The sequence below is a fragment of the Neopsephotus bourkii genome, unplaced genomic scaffold (assembly GCF_033783945.1).
Source record: "Neopsephotus bourkii isolate Nb327-2 ecotype Australia unplaced genomic scaffold, CSIRO-AGI_Nbou_v1 NB_1760, whole genome shotgun sequence".
Lineage (NCBI taxonomy): Eukaryota > Metazoa > Chordata > Aves > Psittaciformes > Psittacidae > Neopsephotus > Neopsephotus bourkii.
Genome location: NW_026902234.1, coordinates 6,306,889 through 6,325,069, shown reverse-complemented (window position 1 = coordinate 6,325,069; position 18,181 = coordinate 6,306,889). Strand labels below are relative to the sequence as shown.

The 18,181-nt window shown below is 39.7% G+C and overlaps 2 protein-coding genes across 2 annotated transcripts in view; one reads left to right on the top strand and one right to left on the bottom strand.

Annotated features, from left to right (window-relative positions):
- Positions 1 to 18,181, top strand: part of ST6GAL2 (ST6 beta-galactoside alpha-2,6-sialyltransferase 2) — a 49,425-nt gene that overhangs the window by 28,859 nt on the left and 2,385 nt on the right. The window contains exons 3-5 of the mRNA XM_061377940.1: positions 2,334 to 2,431; positions 5,050 to 5,151; positions 6,254 to 6,428. Coding sequence (XP_061233924.1) covers positions 2,334 to 2,431; positions 5,050 to 5,151; positions 6,254 to 6,428 — 375 coding nt within the window. The remainder of the gene's footprint in view (positions 1 to 2,333; positions 2,432 to 5,049; positions 5,152 to 6,253; positions 6,429 to 18,181) is intronic.
- The window catches only part of LOC133225493 (opsin-3-like), a 79,478-nt gene continuing 77,507 nt past the window's right edge, over positions 16,211 to 18,181 (bottom strand). The window contains exon 4 of the mRNA XM_061377941.1: positions 16,211 to 16,541. Coding sequence (XP_061233925.1) covers positions 16,383 to 16,541 — 159 coding nt within the window. The 3' untranslated portion in view covers positions 16,211 to 16,382. The remainder of the gene's footprint in view (positions 16,542 to 18,181) is intronic.

Below are 18,181 nucleotides of genomic sequence, written 5' to 3'. Positions count from 1 at the left end.
CCCTCTAGTCCTTGAAAAAGTGAGAAGAGTGACCAGGAAGAGAAAGCCCAGACTGCACAAGATGCTCTTTTTCCCTGTGAATGCACAGCAGTGGAAGACTGTCCTCTCCCAGAGCTGACACCAGGGCTACCAACTTCTTGGTTGGAAGTCCAGGCAGACCTGACAGGAGGCACCATGGGCTGCGCTATGGAGTGGTGCTACTCTGTGAAATCAGCCCAGGCACTAGTGCTGAGCACCTCTGTGTCCTCAGTCAGCATCATCAGGGAGTGAGGAAGAGCAGCCCATGGACAAGTTCTGATTCTGGGGCCATGGGCTGTACAGTCTTGGTTGATGAAGTTTATGCGGGCAAAAGGCTTTCACTATTTATGCTCCCAAAAGAGAAGAAGGGGCAAGAAAGCAGCAGTGCAGAACCTTTCTCTTCATAGGCCTTTAGCTCCCTCTTCTGTGTTCATATGAGAAACGCAGGCATAAATGTCATTTTTGTTCTGCTTCTTGCCCTTGTCCCTCCCACCCTGATTGGTTTTTTTGGATAAAGATAGAGATACTATGCAAGTACAGCAAACATTCCCACTGTGATCATGCTGTTTACTGGGAGACCCAGTTATTTTGACATCATTGGGAGGTAACAGGGATCTATGATCAAACCGCAAACTTTTTGTATCTTTAAAATGGTTCTCTCCAATAGGTTTAAAATCAGTTGACTTAAACCCACCTATTATCAGTGTTAAGCTGTGTCCTGATCATATATTTTATGGTGAAGAACTAGCATGGGGAATGTTGGAGATGCAGCACACTGTCTCTCAGCTAAGTTGTGAACCATACCATTCCCATTTCCCAACCCAATTCCCGGTTCTCAGTCAATGGATTATAAAAAAGTTATCAAATGCAAGTCCAGATGTCTGTTCTTAAATTCAGAAGTGTTTTCAATTGCAAAGGATCTTTGTTTCTCTTCTTCTTCTCAAAAAATGTGGAGTGCCTGCAGCTTTTATTGACTTCATGTAATCTAGCCCCTATACATTCAAGATACTTATATTTAGTCAGATGAAGGCAAGCTATTGAGGCTAGGATTGTCCCTGCATAGAGACATAGAAAAAAACTTCACTTCTTAGTTTCTGAGGAGTTGGGGTCAGTAGACATTTGGCAAAAATCTCACTTTTTGGCACAAAATGTTCAAGCAAGCAAGTACAGCTGAAACTGGACTGACAGTTTCATGTTACATGGCGTTTTCTTGTCTGGAGTACAAGTGTGGCGTAAGGATGTGAAAGGATGGAAGATCCCAGTTTGATAAAACAGAATAGGCCCAAACTCCACTGAGGCGTGTTGGTTATCTTTGGAAACTTCTGCCTGCTCCATTTTTGAGCTACAGACAACACATTTTAAGTGACTACAGAGAAACAGGTGTATAAAATACCTGTGGGTTAAGGCATTACATGGCTTCAATTGTATTTTCTACCTTCATTGATAGAAGGGATAAAAGTAGGCTAAATAGGGGTCTCTTGACAGGGAAGTGTGGTTTGGGGCAATGGATATAATTTCTTACTCTCCCTGTCCCTCACACCTTTGGGGTTTTGAGATTTCCTTAAAGGAAGCACTGGGAGGCCGATTATTTTTATCCAGTTGAGGCTTGCATGTAGCGTCTACCCCTGACCTCTACTTAACCTAGAGCTGCTTTCTGTTCTTCATGACTCCCAAGGTCAACAGCTCATGAGGAAATTTTGACAGGTGAGCTTTGTTAGGTCTTTGCTACCAAGGGATCCTTAGGTTCTGCATGTGAGCAGGTTTGTGGGCTCACTTCCCTACAGAGACTAACTTATACTGACCTTGAGAATAAGTACATGGTATGATTAATAGGTTTGGGGTAGTCTGAGATTTTCAAGTATTACAAAATACTGTGGAACACAAGCTTATAGTTAAGTGTTGGTATTCATTCAAATGTGTAATTAGATATCCTGGCAATTAACACGCTTTTGCATGGGATAATTTGTTACAAATTTTGCAGTAGAAATAGTGAGAAATTGTGTGTACTGGGTGTACTAATAACCTTCCCACACCAAGTTTATCCAATTAAGAGAAATACTGGAGAATTGCAAGCTAAATTAATAGATGATTCTTAACTTTTTTTCTGGATCTTAAGAATGTTATTAATGTGTGGCAGATGCAGGATTTTCCTTTGCACATAGTAGAATGTTTATCAGCCTTAGAACATCAAGATTAGGAGAAATGTGTAAGTTTTATGTTAGTTTAGATAATTAGGTTTATTTTTATATACTTACATTTTTTATACTGCTCTGTATTGCCAAGGAAGAAAATTACCCCCTTATTTATGCTTCTAGATTCTCATGATGCTGTTCTAAGATTTAATTCTGCTCCAACACGTGGCTATGAAAAAGATGTTGGAAATAAAACAACCATGCGGATCATTAACTCTCAGGTAAGATCTTACTTTTGTGAATTCAAGTCAGTGTTCCTTCTGTACAATATGACATTAAATTAATAACTTCTGAGAAAGTGTCGGGTTATTTGGGAAACAGCTAGTGGTTTTACAGTCGTGATGTAGAGCAGGTATAAGTTCTTCCTTACAGGGATGTTCGCACTGGTGTCAGTGTAGACAGTAGTTACTTGATATCCTTGTTTCAAAGAACTGGTTTGTAAAGCTTCTCATGTGTCCTAGATCTGTAAAGGGCCTGCAGGATGCCAGAGCCATCAATACAGAAGACCTTCACCACACTGCCTCCAGGGCCTTCACAAAGCCTGGGCTCTGGGGATCCCAAAGCTCTTTTCTCATATTCTCCAGTTCCCCAATTATTTCCTCACTGGAAGGCATAAGAAATGGGAACTGAGCTGTCCTAGTACATAATTTTAGACAAGTCATCATTCTTTAAATGTTTCAAGTGTACTAGTAAAAAAATTTAAAGTACACTGGATATTATACATAAAGGGAGTTTGTTATCTGAATGGAAACAGAAAATGGGATTTTCTGCTTATGGGTGTCCACAAATAATTGTGCATTGAGCTACAGTGACACCTTATGGTTGAGAGTAGTTTTTCAGTTTTGAAAAAAACCCTAATGCCTGAACTCTGGTCTTGGGCAAACCAAGCTTCTTTCCTTTTTGTCAAAGCAATAAAGCCAAAAAGGAACAATAGAATTATTGTGAAATCTTATGACGTATTGAATTGCTGAGTTTACTTAGTACCAGCAGAATGGTTGGTCATGTAGCATGGTCTTTTATGAGAGCAAAATTTTAATTGACTGTAATTCTTATGAAATTGGTTTTTATTTCTTCTTTGAGTGACTGCCCATGCAAATTACATCCTTGGTGGGTGCGTTCTCTGTGTGTGTACACTTGCCACTGCAGAACGTTCACTGTCATTCCCTTCACACTTGTTTCATAGCTCTTTGTGAGGCTGCAAGACAGACTAGGTCTTTGAAGTGATCTGGGTTAAATATGCCCCTTTCTTTACTCAGGGGAAGAGAACAGAAATATCTTACTCTGGCCTTAGTGTTAAAAACAGCGTGCCAAAGAACATGCCAGGGCATGGCTAAAGTTCAGGCCAGTTCAGCTCACACAGCTTCCTCACATATGTTCTTATTCCCACCAGTGTTCCGCTCCTTCAAATTGGTCAGAAGCCACCCATGATAAGAAACTGGCCTTCCTGTCCCTGGGAGTGAAATATGCACGTGCCATTTGATAAAAGTTGCTTTCCCTATCAGTACTGAGGATGGGTTACCCGTACAGGTTTACTCAGCCTCCTTTCCTCCTCACTGTTGGAAATTCCTGCATTCAGTTGTTTAAGGACTAGAAGGAAGCCAGTGCAGCCATAACATATTGTTATTCCAGACAAAACTCATCTCATACATATGAATGCAGACTCACTAAGAGTGAATAACTGTGTGGATAACACCTCCAAAGGACTCTTGCTTACTAAAAGGCAAGTAAGAGCTCCTTTGTGGAACTGAGCTTTTAGAAGCTTGACCTTTTAGTCTGTTTACTCTGTACTCTCAAAAAAGGAGTTTACATTCTCAGGCAAAAACTGCTTTGAGAAATGGAGCTGGGGAGATGCTGATGGCACCACGACTATTCTGTTCTTGTAGAAGGCTGATAAAAAGTCATTAAGCTCAAAGTTTATGGTAGGAAGAATATTGCTATGGCAACAATATTATTTTTGTGAAGAAAAATATGCATAATCAAATATGGCTCATTGGATCCTAAAGGGAAATGAAAATTAGTATGAATTTATTTGTCTGGAATGTTGATTAGTTTAACAGCTGGAGCCAAATTCATGCTGTTTGAACCAATGCTGAAATCATTCAGCTCAGTCCTGCCTGAGATTGGATGCACCAGGGATCAGAAAGATCTGGCTAGGTATGGAGGGTCTGGAAAGGGATGAGCCAGCAGGAGGGAAGAGTAAACTTCCAGTGGGGCAGCAGGATCAGGCAGAGTACTGGGAGATGCAAAGAGATACATGAAAGCAGTAGATCAGAGCAGTATGACAGTTTCTTCAAAAATAGCCCTGTCACATATCTGTTCTGGAATGATTTTTCTAGGTATACTGGGTTTTACAGTCATGGTGTAGTTTGCAGTTTTGGAGCTACTTGAAATGAGACTGACTTGCTGTTGAAATGAGAAAGCAACCAAAAAGGTGTGGAGGCAAGGAAAGACATTAGCCACGGGGGCTGTAGCCCTTCAAAGAATGAAGAGGAACTTGGAAGTGGTCTGAAATACTGTAGCTTTTGTTTTCAAATTCCAGAATACAGAGTAGTGTTGATCTACACTTATGCGTATCTCAAGTGGTCCCATCACATCCCTCACAGATGGAGAGTAATTCAGCATACTGCTACTTCAAACTGTCATGAGTGCTGTTTATGGCTAAGTTCTTTTTTATGGTTTGTTTTTTTTTTAACAAAACAAAATGCTTAAAATTGATCAGAATTAAAGCAGAACAAACAGCAGCATGGGAAGGACTGTTCATTTCAGAGAAAGTTTCTGCCATTTTTCTGGATCCCACTTGCTTTTAATGCTGTCCAATTCTTTACGTTTGTGTTCACAGATTCTCACCAATCCAAACCATCACTTTGTTGACAGCTCCTTGTACAAAGATGTTATCTTAGTAGCCTGGGATCCTGCCCCCTACTCTGCAAATCTGAATGTGGTAAGATGTCTGCTTGGACCTTTTTTTGCAATCGGTCTGAAAGGACTGGAGAAAATTAATGTAGTTAGTACGGGAGTCTACTGGTTCTCACTTGTCACAATGAACACTCAAGTATGTCTTAATCCAAGGAGTGGGGAATGTTATTACCGCAAGAACTGGTCAAAATTGGTTTACTGGTCAAAACCTTTGTAGTAGGCAGCATTTGTACAGGAATGGACTGCTCTTAGATGCTAGGATAAATGATGATGTTGGGGTTTTTTAGATAAAATATCGCTATTTTCACGTAACAGTGACTTTTCTGGGTTTGCCAAGGAGGGAACATTGCTAGATTTCTGATGGAGTTTTCATCAGAAAAGGTGAAGAATTGCATCCATTTTCCCCCACCTTCCCCTCTCCCTCCCAGACAAAATAAAACACCCTAATGAAAATCTGTCTTGGCACCTTCCCCATTTCTCAGTCCTCCTCCTTATCAGTCTTCCCTTCATGTCCACTCCCCCACAGCCATCTGTGTCTCATCATCTGCCCCCTCACTGAGAGCTGCAGACATCCATCTGGTTGTCACTGGGGGAGTCTGTGCTTTGGCTGGTGCTGCAGCTCCAGTGGACCAGTTGATCTGATGGTTCTTGGCAGGGGAACCTTGGAGCTGAGCAGGCTGCAAAGTAGAAAGTGAATCTTCATCTGCTGAACTCCCTTAGCAACAGATGCCAGAGGCTGCCTGCCTCCTACACAGGCTGCCGTCAGCCTGCCTCACGTGCTGCTGCTGCCTCCATCAGGGACTGGGACACATTCAGAGGATGGGTCACCCCCACACTGGGTATCTTGAGTCAAGGCTTTCTGAACACCTTGCTTAACATGGGCCTGTGAAGGAGAGATGAGGTTGGCTCATCCCACTGCAGTGCAGTTGTGTATAGGGAGTCTCTGAAGAAAGGAAAGGGAATAGCCCAGAGTGAGGACTGGCTTGCTAGGAGAAGCATCCACCAGTGCAGACTGCTTTGCTACCTTTCCTTCTGTTCTAAAGAACCCAAATGTTATTGTACATGTAGTGTTCAAAACACATTTGATACTATAGGATTTTAAATAAATACTACTTTTTTTCTGCCAGTGGTATAGAAAGCCAGACTACAATCTGTTCACTCCCTACGTACAGCATCGCAGGAAGAATCCAAATCAGCCGTTTTACATTCTCCATCCAAAGTTTATATGGCAGCTCTGGGACATCATTCAGGAGAACACTAAAGAGAAGATACAGCCCAACCCTCCTTCTTCAGGTTTTATTGGTAGGTATATTAGAGGTGGGCCAGTAGGCATGTTAGATTAAAAGAAAAATTGAAAAATTGTGAATGTGTGCTTTGCATGAGGGTCAGATCCATACACATGTACTATTTGTTCTTGGTACTCCATGCAGAAATAGTGACTAGCTAAATCACACAGTATGAGAACAATAAAATAATTGGGTGAATTTAATGCTCTGCTTTCTTGGCCTTCACATCCATAGTATGCATACCATACTTACAAAGCATACATATATCTGTGAGAAATTTGTATTATTCCATATTAATTTATCTGTTGAGAATCTACTCAATTCGGAAGTTCTTCTTTGGGATCATAGAGCAGAGATGCATCAGAAAACAAGTGGAAACATGGCAGATGATACAGAGAGGATGAAATCACTGACAGGCCAATCAGTATTCCCTACACAGATCAAGGAATGAGTTTGGTGGAAAATTGGAACAGATTGCCCAAGGAAGTCGTGAATGCTTCATCCCTGGCAGTGTTGGTTGGATGGGACCTTGCACAACCTGGTCTAGTGGAAGGTGTCCCTGCCCATGCCAGGCAGGCTGGAACTAGATGGTCTTTAAGGTCCCTTCCAACCCAGACAATTCTGTGATTCTGATTTCCCATGCTCTGCTTCAGATTCGAGTGGTCAGTCTGAAAGTGCCCAAAACGGCACTCTTCTTCTTACACTTGAAGGAGTAGTTTCACTGTATTTTGTTGGTCCTTCTTAGTATTTCTTGGGGGATAATTTGGCACTGTACCCACAGTGCATGCAGCATAATGACTTAACTGATGCATAGCAGGTCCTGATCATGAATGTCTGAAGGATGCAAGCAGTCAGAAAATCAAGGCTGAGACAGGATCTTCCTTGCTCAAGCTTCTAGAGACACAGGGGGCAATAAAGCTCCAAATACTGTCTTCCATTTTGAAAACATCTTTTCTTCCTTGACATTGTTATACTTGACGTTGTCTAGGTATTTGCTGCAGTCAGAAAATGCTCTTTTATTCTATCTGGAAGCAAAGATAGCTGAGATTGCATCCAACATGGGAAAACAGTTCTTAGGTTGGCTCTGAATGCAGTAGTGGCATTCCAGGATATTGTGGAGCCCCACCAAAGGCGTTAGGGAGGGTGCTGAAGCTCTCAAAGGGATGACCATCAGATCGTGGGAGGTGCCCATCAATGATATGAGTGAGTTGTGATTACCTGGAGCACGAGGGGAAAGAGGAGGCTTTGTGTGTTGGAGGAGGATAGCTTGGCAGTTGATTATTTCCTGAAGTGAGATTTTTTGGAGCCTGCTTGTAAAAATTCATAAGAAGACTGCTCGTGTGGAATGATCTCAGCAGCTGCATTCACATTTAGCAAAAGCATTTCTTAGAGTAATGGAGTTGTTGATAAAAATAGGTTAACAGCTGCTGATTGTAAGAACAGTGAAGAGGATCATTGTGCTGTCAATCTGTACTTCTGCCATATATAAGAAACACTTCAAAAGCTTTCTTTGAAGAAATGGAGCTAATTTCACTATAAGAATAGAAAAGTAATCTTCAACCCCAAATCTAAATGTTCCTGGCAAAAAATATTCTTCAAGCAGGGAAAGCTTTGAAAATACCACATTAAGCAAGCAACAACATTAACAACAAAAGCTGTATAGATAAATATACTCTGTGTGTACAAATGCAATTTTACCTCCTTTTCCTCTGCTGGGGATTTTATTTATATTGTTCTTTTCCAAAGGATATGCTTAGACATTGTGGTAATGCCATTGTTAGCTTTAAGAAAGCTAGGCAGTAAGGCAGGCCTGTTGGGAGTCATATCCACCTCATTTGATAGCTAGCTACTGTTCTGATGCATTTGAAATACTTTTTTTAGGGAGAGGCTTCCTATTGTGATAACATTATTGAATGGATGCCTTTGCAGTGCATGTGTAACATAATAAAAACTAGGAGACAGCACAGAAATAGCAACTGCATATTGTCAAAGGTCTTCAGATCAGATATCACTCAACAGCTAACGCATTAAATCATCTAGTTGGGAATGAAGATGGCAGACACAACTGAGTGCACCTGTAAGAAAGGTGTATCCTGAATATTGAGCTTCTACTTGATTCTTCTAAAATCTATAAAATTATTTCCTATAAAGTTAATAGAAAGAATGGGTAAGTTATGGCCATCATAAAATACGATTGTCTTAATTTCAAGAAGATAAAGGGAAAATGGTTTATTAAATGGCCACACTGCTAATACTGTTGTGCTCAAAACAACTGTGTGAAGGAAGGTAGACTGTTAAATAGAGGATATGAATTTTCACAGGCAGAAGGACCTATAGCTCCGAATCTAAGCTCTTTATAGCGTGGACCATCATGACTCTAATCACTTTATTCTAATAACTTATTGTAAGTCTGTGTGCAATGCTCTGTGATTAGAATGGGTGGAGACTGCGCAAGGATCTGGTTTGTCCACATTTACACTGGCAGAAAGTTAGGTAGCCCTCTGTGAGCTGTGGTTACTTGTGGGGGAAGAGCAGCAGTTCCTCAGGTCACTGTTGCTACCAGTAATGTGCAAAAAATGAAGACCAACCAACCAACCAAACAAAAAATGGTTCTGGGTGAAGTGAAGCACTTTTATTTAAAGCTTTTTATTCCTCTGTAGTCCCAGTTTACAAAGTTGGAGAAATGTATAAATTAAAACATGGAAATGTCAGACTTTTTCCTTTCAGGAATGTCAGGAATATTTTGGGGTGGTCTTAGACTGTTTCTTCAGTAATTGCTTTTCTCACTTGGCAGTTTTATTTATTTCTGCTGCTTAACATTATTTGTAAGAAGCTGAGTCTTCCCAAAGGGAGGATGCTTGGTAGAATGTGTTCTCATGGTGCTTTGCATGTCAGCATCCTTCAGCAGTGATTGATGTCAGGGGAATCATTTAACACTGTTAATAGCTGTATTAAAGTACTTAAGTCACAATGTTATTAAGTGTCTTGGAAAAGGGGCCAGTGGGTCATTTATGAGGAAGAGGTAGTCTCATATGCTGTGACTTTAGGGGAATGAGTGAGAAGAGGTAGCACCTTTTCACCGGTTTCTCTATTGCATGGGAGCTAGGAAGATTTTCTGCACGCACTTTGGGATATGGGATGCCCTGACTTGGTGTAAGTTCCTCTTGGAGCTCCTGGCTCCCAAAACCCTATGCTGAGGCGAGACAATAGCATTGTGGTGGCTGGTAGTTGGGGTGAGGGGAGTGCAGTACATGTCTCAAGTGTAAAGGAGGAGAGAGGAAAGGATGGGAAGAGAAGTGTGGCACAGAGCAGCATTGGTGGTGCTCTGCAGATTGTGTACAAAGTAAGGCATAAGTCTGTCACTGCTTCCAGCCTCTTCTGAAATGATAACACACACACTATGGAGATTTAAAGCCAGGTGAAATGAATATTACCCAATAAATATCAGCTTCCTCCAAGATTAGACTTTCTCCATTCTTCTGCATCAGGTTCTAACCTGTAGATGATCCTTTCTTTGTTTTTCTTCTGGCAGCTCATGGAAACCCATCCATGGCCAGTATCAGGCTGCACCTTAACACTGCATGCAGACCCACATCTTGCTGCAGTCTTTTCTGCTAAATTTGTTTAAACTTTAACATTGTTTTCTACATGACTTAGTGAGGGGTATGAGTTCAGGACATCATTGAAAGTAGGCTGAACTCACTGTCTTGTTAGATTGCGGCCTGTTTGCTAGGTGTTACTTCTGGGGTATACCATGTCTAGGAAGGGTTAGCTTGTCACAGGCAAGTCATCCTTTAGTGTGCTGTTTTCTAGCTCAAAGGTTGTTAATGACCTAGCAAACTCAGAGATTGGGTTTTGCTTTGCTGGTTTTGGGTTGTTGTTTTTTTGGGGGGGGGAGGGGAAAGGTTCTCTAGGGTAAAATATTTTAATCTGAGAGTCCTTTTTTGGCTTGTTTTCTGAGTCACCAGTGTGGGCTTTCCCTGGCTTGTAACTTTGCCTTATGTGACACGTCATATCTTAGCTAATGTCACTCCTCATTATAAACTGTTTACTCTTTGTCTTCCTAATCTAATCCTTAGATGAGTTTTGCGAACCCATTCTTGTGTATCTTTGCATCATTTCTGCAGCTGCCACCTTCAAGCTTTTGAACAAAACTCCGCACAGTATTACTCCCTTGCATTAGCATTAAACAATTGCCATAGTGACTTTTTGCAGTTTAATTTGTTGGTTCACATTTGGCTGAAAATTGTGTTTGCTATTTATATGTTTATATCACGTCTTTGGTCTGTTCCATTTTTTTCCAGAAGAAATGTAAACATCCAGACACCAAATCTTGAACCTGGATTCCACTGGCAAATCCTAAATTAACAGTTGAGAAAACATCACTGTTCTTAAAGAAGGATTTGCTCTATCTTTTGGCATCAGAAATAAGTGTTACCTCTTCACTTCCTACTAATACATTTTTCACTGTGAAATATGAACTCAGTCTTCCTTCTCTCTTTCAGAACATACCAATGCTGAGTTTTTAATTGAGGCTGGGTGTGTATATCCCTGCAGTCTCTATTTTCACCACTCTTCTGCAAGAGAACTGTTCCTATACCCTCCTTGGTAGCCTGTGTAAACAACCTAGTGCTGATCTTACGTTTTTGTCATCTGAAGACCAAGTCTAAAACTGTTTCCTTGAGTTTCTCAAAAGCAGCATTCTGTGTGCATTAGATGGGATGGTACATTAGCATTCAGAAAGTTTGCGGGCCTTGTAATAATGTCAAGACTATATGTAGGCTTTTCTATGAAGATTTTGCTCCTGTCTGTTGTTTACTAACTGGATTTGCTATTAATTCTTACTTGTCAGAGTCCACCAGTACACCTTGCTAGCTTATGTCTTCAGACGTGTGTTTACTTGAATTTTACATCCATATACCTTTATACCAAACAGCTTTTGTCTTTTTAGAAAGCTAGTTGAAAGCTCTGACTGTGGTGTTATATTGTCTTTTTTTTTAATCCCAAACCAAGACATGGTCTAAAAATAACATTTTACATTATCTGTGTAGGTGGTAGTCTTTGCTATGTGTTGTAGCTTTTAGCATAGCATATGAACCACTGAACGCAAAATAACTAAGCCCAGATGACTTTATTGTTGGGAAAAAGAAAGGCTTGTTTGAGGCTTTGCAGTTGACATTACAGATTTAACAGTTATGCATCATTAATAGTTGATAACATTATTTTAATCTTCATTTGCATGCACTGAGACAATAGTACAAGCAAGACTATCATTACACTGCAACATTAGCAGATCATTGTATGACTAAACTTAAATTTAAAACGGCTTCAGAGAGCATGTTGAATAGAACAATGCAGTTGATCTCTAGCTCAGCTTAGAAAAAATACGCTTGCATGATCTGAAAGAAACAATTCAACATTAATAAGAGTTGCCTTTATAGCTGTTTGCCAGCAGTTGGTGAAGGAACAGAATAGTGTCTTTCCAGCTCAGTGTTGTTCAAGTATTACCACAAAAATAAATACCTCCAAATACATCAGCTTTAAATTCTTCTTATTCTAATAAAAGGACTCTGAAATTTGACCACCTCCTACCTTCTGAAATACAGAGGTAAAAGAGCAAACTCTCTTCTTACAGCACCCCAAATCACACACATATTTGAGTAATACATTTAAAATTATATGATTACTGGTCAGTATTTTCCAGACTACGTTCATATTTCAGAATATATTACTGTGATTAATGTACACTTTTTGCATTCAGCATTAAGTGATAAGTATGTCATCTTGTAGGTCTACTATATAATGAGAGTCTCTGTACATTAAAGATGACAAGTACCGCACAATTTCCTAAGCTTAGGCACCAGGCCATTTGGTGACAATTGGTTTTCTTGTGGTTAGTATTCTTCATAGTTCATGAGCTAAACAGAGGTAAAAGAACCGTTTTTCAGAAACATAGTATTTTAAAAAGCTACAGCTACTTTTACTATATATTCCAAAGAATAACTGAGGCACGTTTGGCCCAGTTTCAAGGAGTGACAGATTTTCCTCTCGTATCTTAAATCTAATCAAGAGAGACTACAGAAGTAGACCAGCATATAGAAAACTATATGTTCTGAATGCTTTATGTTTACTTGTAATGTTTTCAAGTGCACAGGTTACACAAACTTATTAGGGTGCCTATCTAAATTCTTTTCTGTAAACAAATTTGTTGTGTGTGTGAAATGAGACACATTATGAGTACAATAGTCAGATTATGTGTATTTGTTTTCAGCATATTTTGTTAAAATGAATACCGAGTTCTTGCTGAATATCTGAATTACACTTACTCTTCCAGATGCTTTCATACAGCATCTGTTGTATTCAGGTATATTAAACTACATTTTATTTACTTGTAAACTAGAGACCATTCTTTTTTAAATTAGTGTGCTAACCACAAAGCTTAATTGTATTGTACAAAAGATGAATGTTGGAAATTCAAAATCTCTTGGGTCATTAAAATTGCCAAGAACAAATTGAAAAACATTTTCTCCTTTTGATTAGAATCCATAGTACGTGTTCATTCATATAAACCATCCATGCAAGGAATTTAACCTTAATTTATTTCTGGTTTAAATGTTTTCAGTGCAGATTGTGAAAGCTCAGGAGTTTATTTGTGCCAACTGCACTGAGTTTGAAACATACCCAACACTTCCTAACACCATAAATATCTGCCAAACAGGAAAAAAAAGTAACACATCTGTCTAAGGATTTGAAATACTAATATATAATATTTTGAAATACATAATACTTCATCATATACAGCATCTAATATAGTACTGTTATATCAAACTTGCAGGTTGACTGCTTCTCTGACAGCCACATAATTTCTTTGGAATAATATATTTAAAATATTTTTTCAAGAATATTCTAGGAGTCCCTTCCAAACCGTTCTGTGATTCTATGATTCACAATGCTTATTTTGTCTAATGCAGTAGTCATGAACATTGCCATTCAACTGTAAAACCTCCATAAAGCATCCTTGTGAATGATCTACTATAAAACAACTTTTCTCCACACAGGCAGAATTATTTTGCATTTTTGAATTTTCACAGTTGTAATCCAAATGTGACTTCTGAAAATCCAGCAAGGGCATTAGAATTAGAGTGACCTATACAGAAGTATCTTCAGTTGTGATTTTGAATGCATGGTTGCACCAGTCAGCATTGGCCAAAGCTGAAATCATGCCAGATACCCTAACATCTTCCTTACTATGTTAGATTGGAGACTAAAACCTAAAAGTTTTAAAGGTTAAGCAACAGATCTGGAAGAGATCGGTCTGATGGCCATTTTACACCTGCTTGCTGTGCCACTCACTCAGGCTTCCCCTACAGTCAACAAGGACACAGGAACTTCTGAGACATTACTTGTATGATCTGTTTTTAAATACCTACTCTGGGATGAGTAGACATGTGCTGCTTCCTTAAGAGTGCATATCTTCATCTAGGGCAGCAAAGGAGCCTGTGATACCTATCTCAGGTGCGGGTAACTGCACCAGTGGGCACATTTGGTCAGATGAATCACACCTCATTTTCATTTCTTCTTACAGTGCTCCTGGAAAAGCCAGTTAGATTATTTTTTCACAGAGCTCCAAAAGCTTCTGACCTAGGAGAATGGAAGAGGAGGTGCTTGATAGCAAGAGCCAGACTCTTCAGTTTCTGCCTAGCCACTGGAGAGGAACAACACTTACAGGGAACAGTCCATCCTAAATATAGGTGTCCTAATGTATACATCTAAAATAAGTCAGATGACTTTTGTCCTAGAAATGCCTGTCTCCTGCACTGTGTATAAACATGAGTACTTTAGACCAGCTAGGTTAGAGATGCGCGTGAACCTATCAGTGAGATTCATTCTGTCCAGAGCATAAGGTGTTGGGACACTGTGCTCATATAACGTCACCCTAGGTTTGCGCTGTTTTGTGTGTAGTAAATGTGCATTGACTAAAAACTAACTTAAGGACTATGAGCAGAGACAAATATTGAAGTGTATCATACGGAAATTCTTCGCCCTACAGGCTATCAAACAATATGTTTTTCATTCATACTGATGCTGATGATCATGGAGGACTGCTAAGATACAAAACAAACTTGCAGATGAATTTGGCAGTAATGTGAAAAGTACACAGACAAAAGAAGTATGTACAGGCATGTACGCCACAGGCAATACAGGGAAAAGAAGTAAATACGGGACATTTGGAAACTACAGGTGCAGGAGGAAATGCAAAACAGGTTCAGCCATAGAAGAGAAACCTAGGAAGCAGTAATAGATTTGTAAATATTAGAAATGGGAAGCAATGTAGGACTTCTCACAGTACACTGGCATGCAAAACAGGTTAGCAGAGGCAAGATCAAGTCAGTAAGCAGTCAGGGGCATACATCTTCTCTAGCTTTCAGACTGCATCCAAAACATAAAATACTCATAAAAGTTCAAACGGAATGTAAAAAGTATTTTGGGGATCATTTAAGTGCCAAAAAGCTACTGGTAATTTAGAAAAAATATCACAAGATCACTGAAGGTAACTGGAAGAGAGAGGGAAGATGGGGAAACTGAATTGTGAGGTAGATGAAAATATAGACAGCTTGGCACACTTATACCTGCTGGATACAGATGGCAGTAACTCACTGCAATGTCAGCACCAAGGAAAGAAAGAAATTGAGTTCAAGAGTGGGACAAAAACCATGGGTGGGAATATGAGGCAGGTAGCACAGGGAGCTCCATCAGCAGTGCTGAGCTAGAGGGATAAGAAAAACAAGCTAGTAGACATGGCATTAGAATGTAAAAATTGAATACATCCTAGTACATGGAGTGGTGTAAATGTCCTCATTGTCTAAACCGTTGCTAGTGTTTTAAAGACGCTCAGTTAATATTTTTTATAAACTTTGATAGCAATAACAGCTCTACTACAACACTAGGGCTGTCACTTGTGGAGAGCCTTCACATCCTCTAAGGTACGGGACAGAAATTAACCCATTTTTTCCCTGCTTTAATGAGGACTGTATTCACACAAAGAGAAAACAGCTTCTTTTCTGAAAAAGCTGCTTGGTTTGTGTTGTTTTGGGGTGTTTTTTTTTTTTAGCCCCACACCTCTATTTTTTATTATTATTATTATTTTTTATATAGTGCTATGTTACTTTCTGGTTTTGAATGGAATGGCAGAAACAGATCATTCCAAGGGAGAATTTGGAAGCTGTGACAGCAAAAATGGAGGCACCTACTTCCTCAGGTTCATGTAGACTGACGGTGTAGTCCTGCATGCCCTGAGACTCACCCATAGGTATTTTGGGAGCACTGGTTGTACCACACCATTGGTCTCTTTGGCTGCAGGTCTGTAGTGCTAAAGGAAAAAAAGCCTAGCACTGACTACTGTTATTCCCTAGAATAGGGTTTGTCTTCCCTCCCTCAAAACATCATTGTCCAGTATGAACAAAAACTTGAGTGGACTGAGAGAAACTGGTTATTTATGAGCAACCTAACCTGAAATCCCAAGACATGGACTGGATGGAACAAAGCAGGAAAGGCAAGAAGCTAAACTAAATATCCCAGTGTGCCTTTTAGATTGATTCTGGGGGACGTTGATCCACAGATCACTAAGAACTAAAACTCTTAGATGCTCCATTAACTGATTTACAGGAAAGTCAATGATATTGCTAAAATTTTTGTTATTGTTGTACCATCCTTGCAGTGATGTGGCCTTCTTTGTGGTTATTAAGGAAATTATAAGGGAGCCCCAATATTTGTTCTTGACAGTTTTCCTATCACACAGATAGCAACTTCCTTTATTAATTTTAAGGTTAGCTGGGTAAACGTGGCAGTGAAATGAAACACACTGTGGTTAAGGCCTGTACTTTCAGTCAGAGCCAGTTTTCCTAAGAGATTGGTGGTAGAGCTTTTGAAACTCCAGGCTCCAGGTTTGGCTCTGGGTGCAGGAGAGAAGTCATTTTACTGCTTCTGAATGTGGTTCATTATTGCACACATTTCCACCATCGATCCTCTGATTCAGCTGGATAACGGTTACCTTGGAGTGGCAGGTGGGCTCTCCATCAGTGGAGGAAGGAGGTTGGCAGTGGAAAAGCTGACGAAAGCATTTGTAAAACTGAAACAACAAACAGAACAACTCTAGGCATAGTTTCTAGGCAGGATACAATTCAAAGCATCTTCATAACAGCTTGGAGGTGAGGAAACATGGTTTATTAAGCTCATACTTTGCTTACATTTGTGGACTTTTCTTTGAAATTTATATGCTTAGCTTTTCTAAGACCATAGAGTGTAAAGCTGTAAAACAATCCAAAACATTTTCAGAACCTTTCATTTATGATAAAAGAAGGTTTAATCACAGAAGTAATTGGTTTTCAGTTACTTCACACATCAGGCAGGGAAAAATCATTTTGATAATCTAATGATACACAGCAGGGAGAACATAAGGTTCTTTTCATTAGCAAGCCATTGAAATCTGTGTGTTCCCAAACTGCAAACTGAACTTCAGAAAATGTCTTTCCTTAATTAATGAACCAAAATGATTTATGTTAATTTATTTCACTTGTGAGATCTGCCCAAAACACCTTTGATGTGTTACGATTCCAGAGCTGTTGTACAGAATAAAACAATTACATCAGTTCTCATTTGTAAGTGCAAAGTGAGCAGTATTTTGCAGCTGTCTCCTCTGAGAGCTGACAGTCGTATTCGTTCAGTGGACAAGGATATCAGTATTGCTTTGACACATTTTATTGTATTTTTCGTTTTTAAGTGAAATCTGAAAAACAAAGTTATCCAAGACTTACTTCATAATTTCCCTTTCACGTGGCTCTGTGAAACAGAAGAGGCTCCCAAAAACTGTGACTGATGTGAAAGTATTGCAATTTAGACAGTGCTGTTGATCAATATCTGATATGCATCCCTTCAAAAACCTGTGGCCACACCAGTAAGATTTCTTCCATTTCAAAGATAAAAGACCTTCTGCTAGTATACATGTGCAGTTGTGGTGTAGGAGAACAAAGTTTGCAAAAGCCCACCTATCTTCCTCCTGAATGTGTCCTGGTCTGCTTCTGATCAGAACATAGGTGATACTGGCCCATCTTTCTGTTCTTGTTTCCCCTTGCCATAGTGGACAAAAATGGAAAGGGAAATCAGTCAGAATCTTCACAGCTTTGAAGATAAATGTAAGTATTTGAAAGAAATACATGTAACAGAGGAGGATAGAATGGGCATACCTGGAATTTTTTTATATATCCTGTACCTGGCAGGCCAGAGTTCAGCTTTGGATGTGGTAGAAGTACCAGGAAGAGCTCCTTAGAAACACCAGACAACTGCTCTATGTGTGTGTATGTCTTCTGTATTCTGCAAGTGAATATGAAGACCTGGTCTGTCTTGTTAAATAAATCAAGAATTGATAATATACAAGAAAAGCAAGAAAAATGATCAGCTGACTCAAAGAAAGTAGTATGCAGCTGCATTAAGTCCTGATTCATTTGTGGGATGTTTTGTGGAGAGGAGATAAATGGGGAGAGGTGGAAAGAGCAGTTTTCTCACTGAGAGAGGCTGATGGTGGTATGCAAGCCCTTTACAGGCTCTTTACTCTTTCCTTATGGTTGTTGTCCTACCCTATTGATTGTACAGGGATCACAATCTTTATGTGTCTGGGAAAAGTGAAAGCTGCTCTAATACAAAGATAATTACTTCACTTAATGATTTTACAGATTTTACTTAAGGTGTGCAACACCAAAGGAAAGCAGGAAA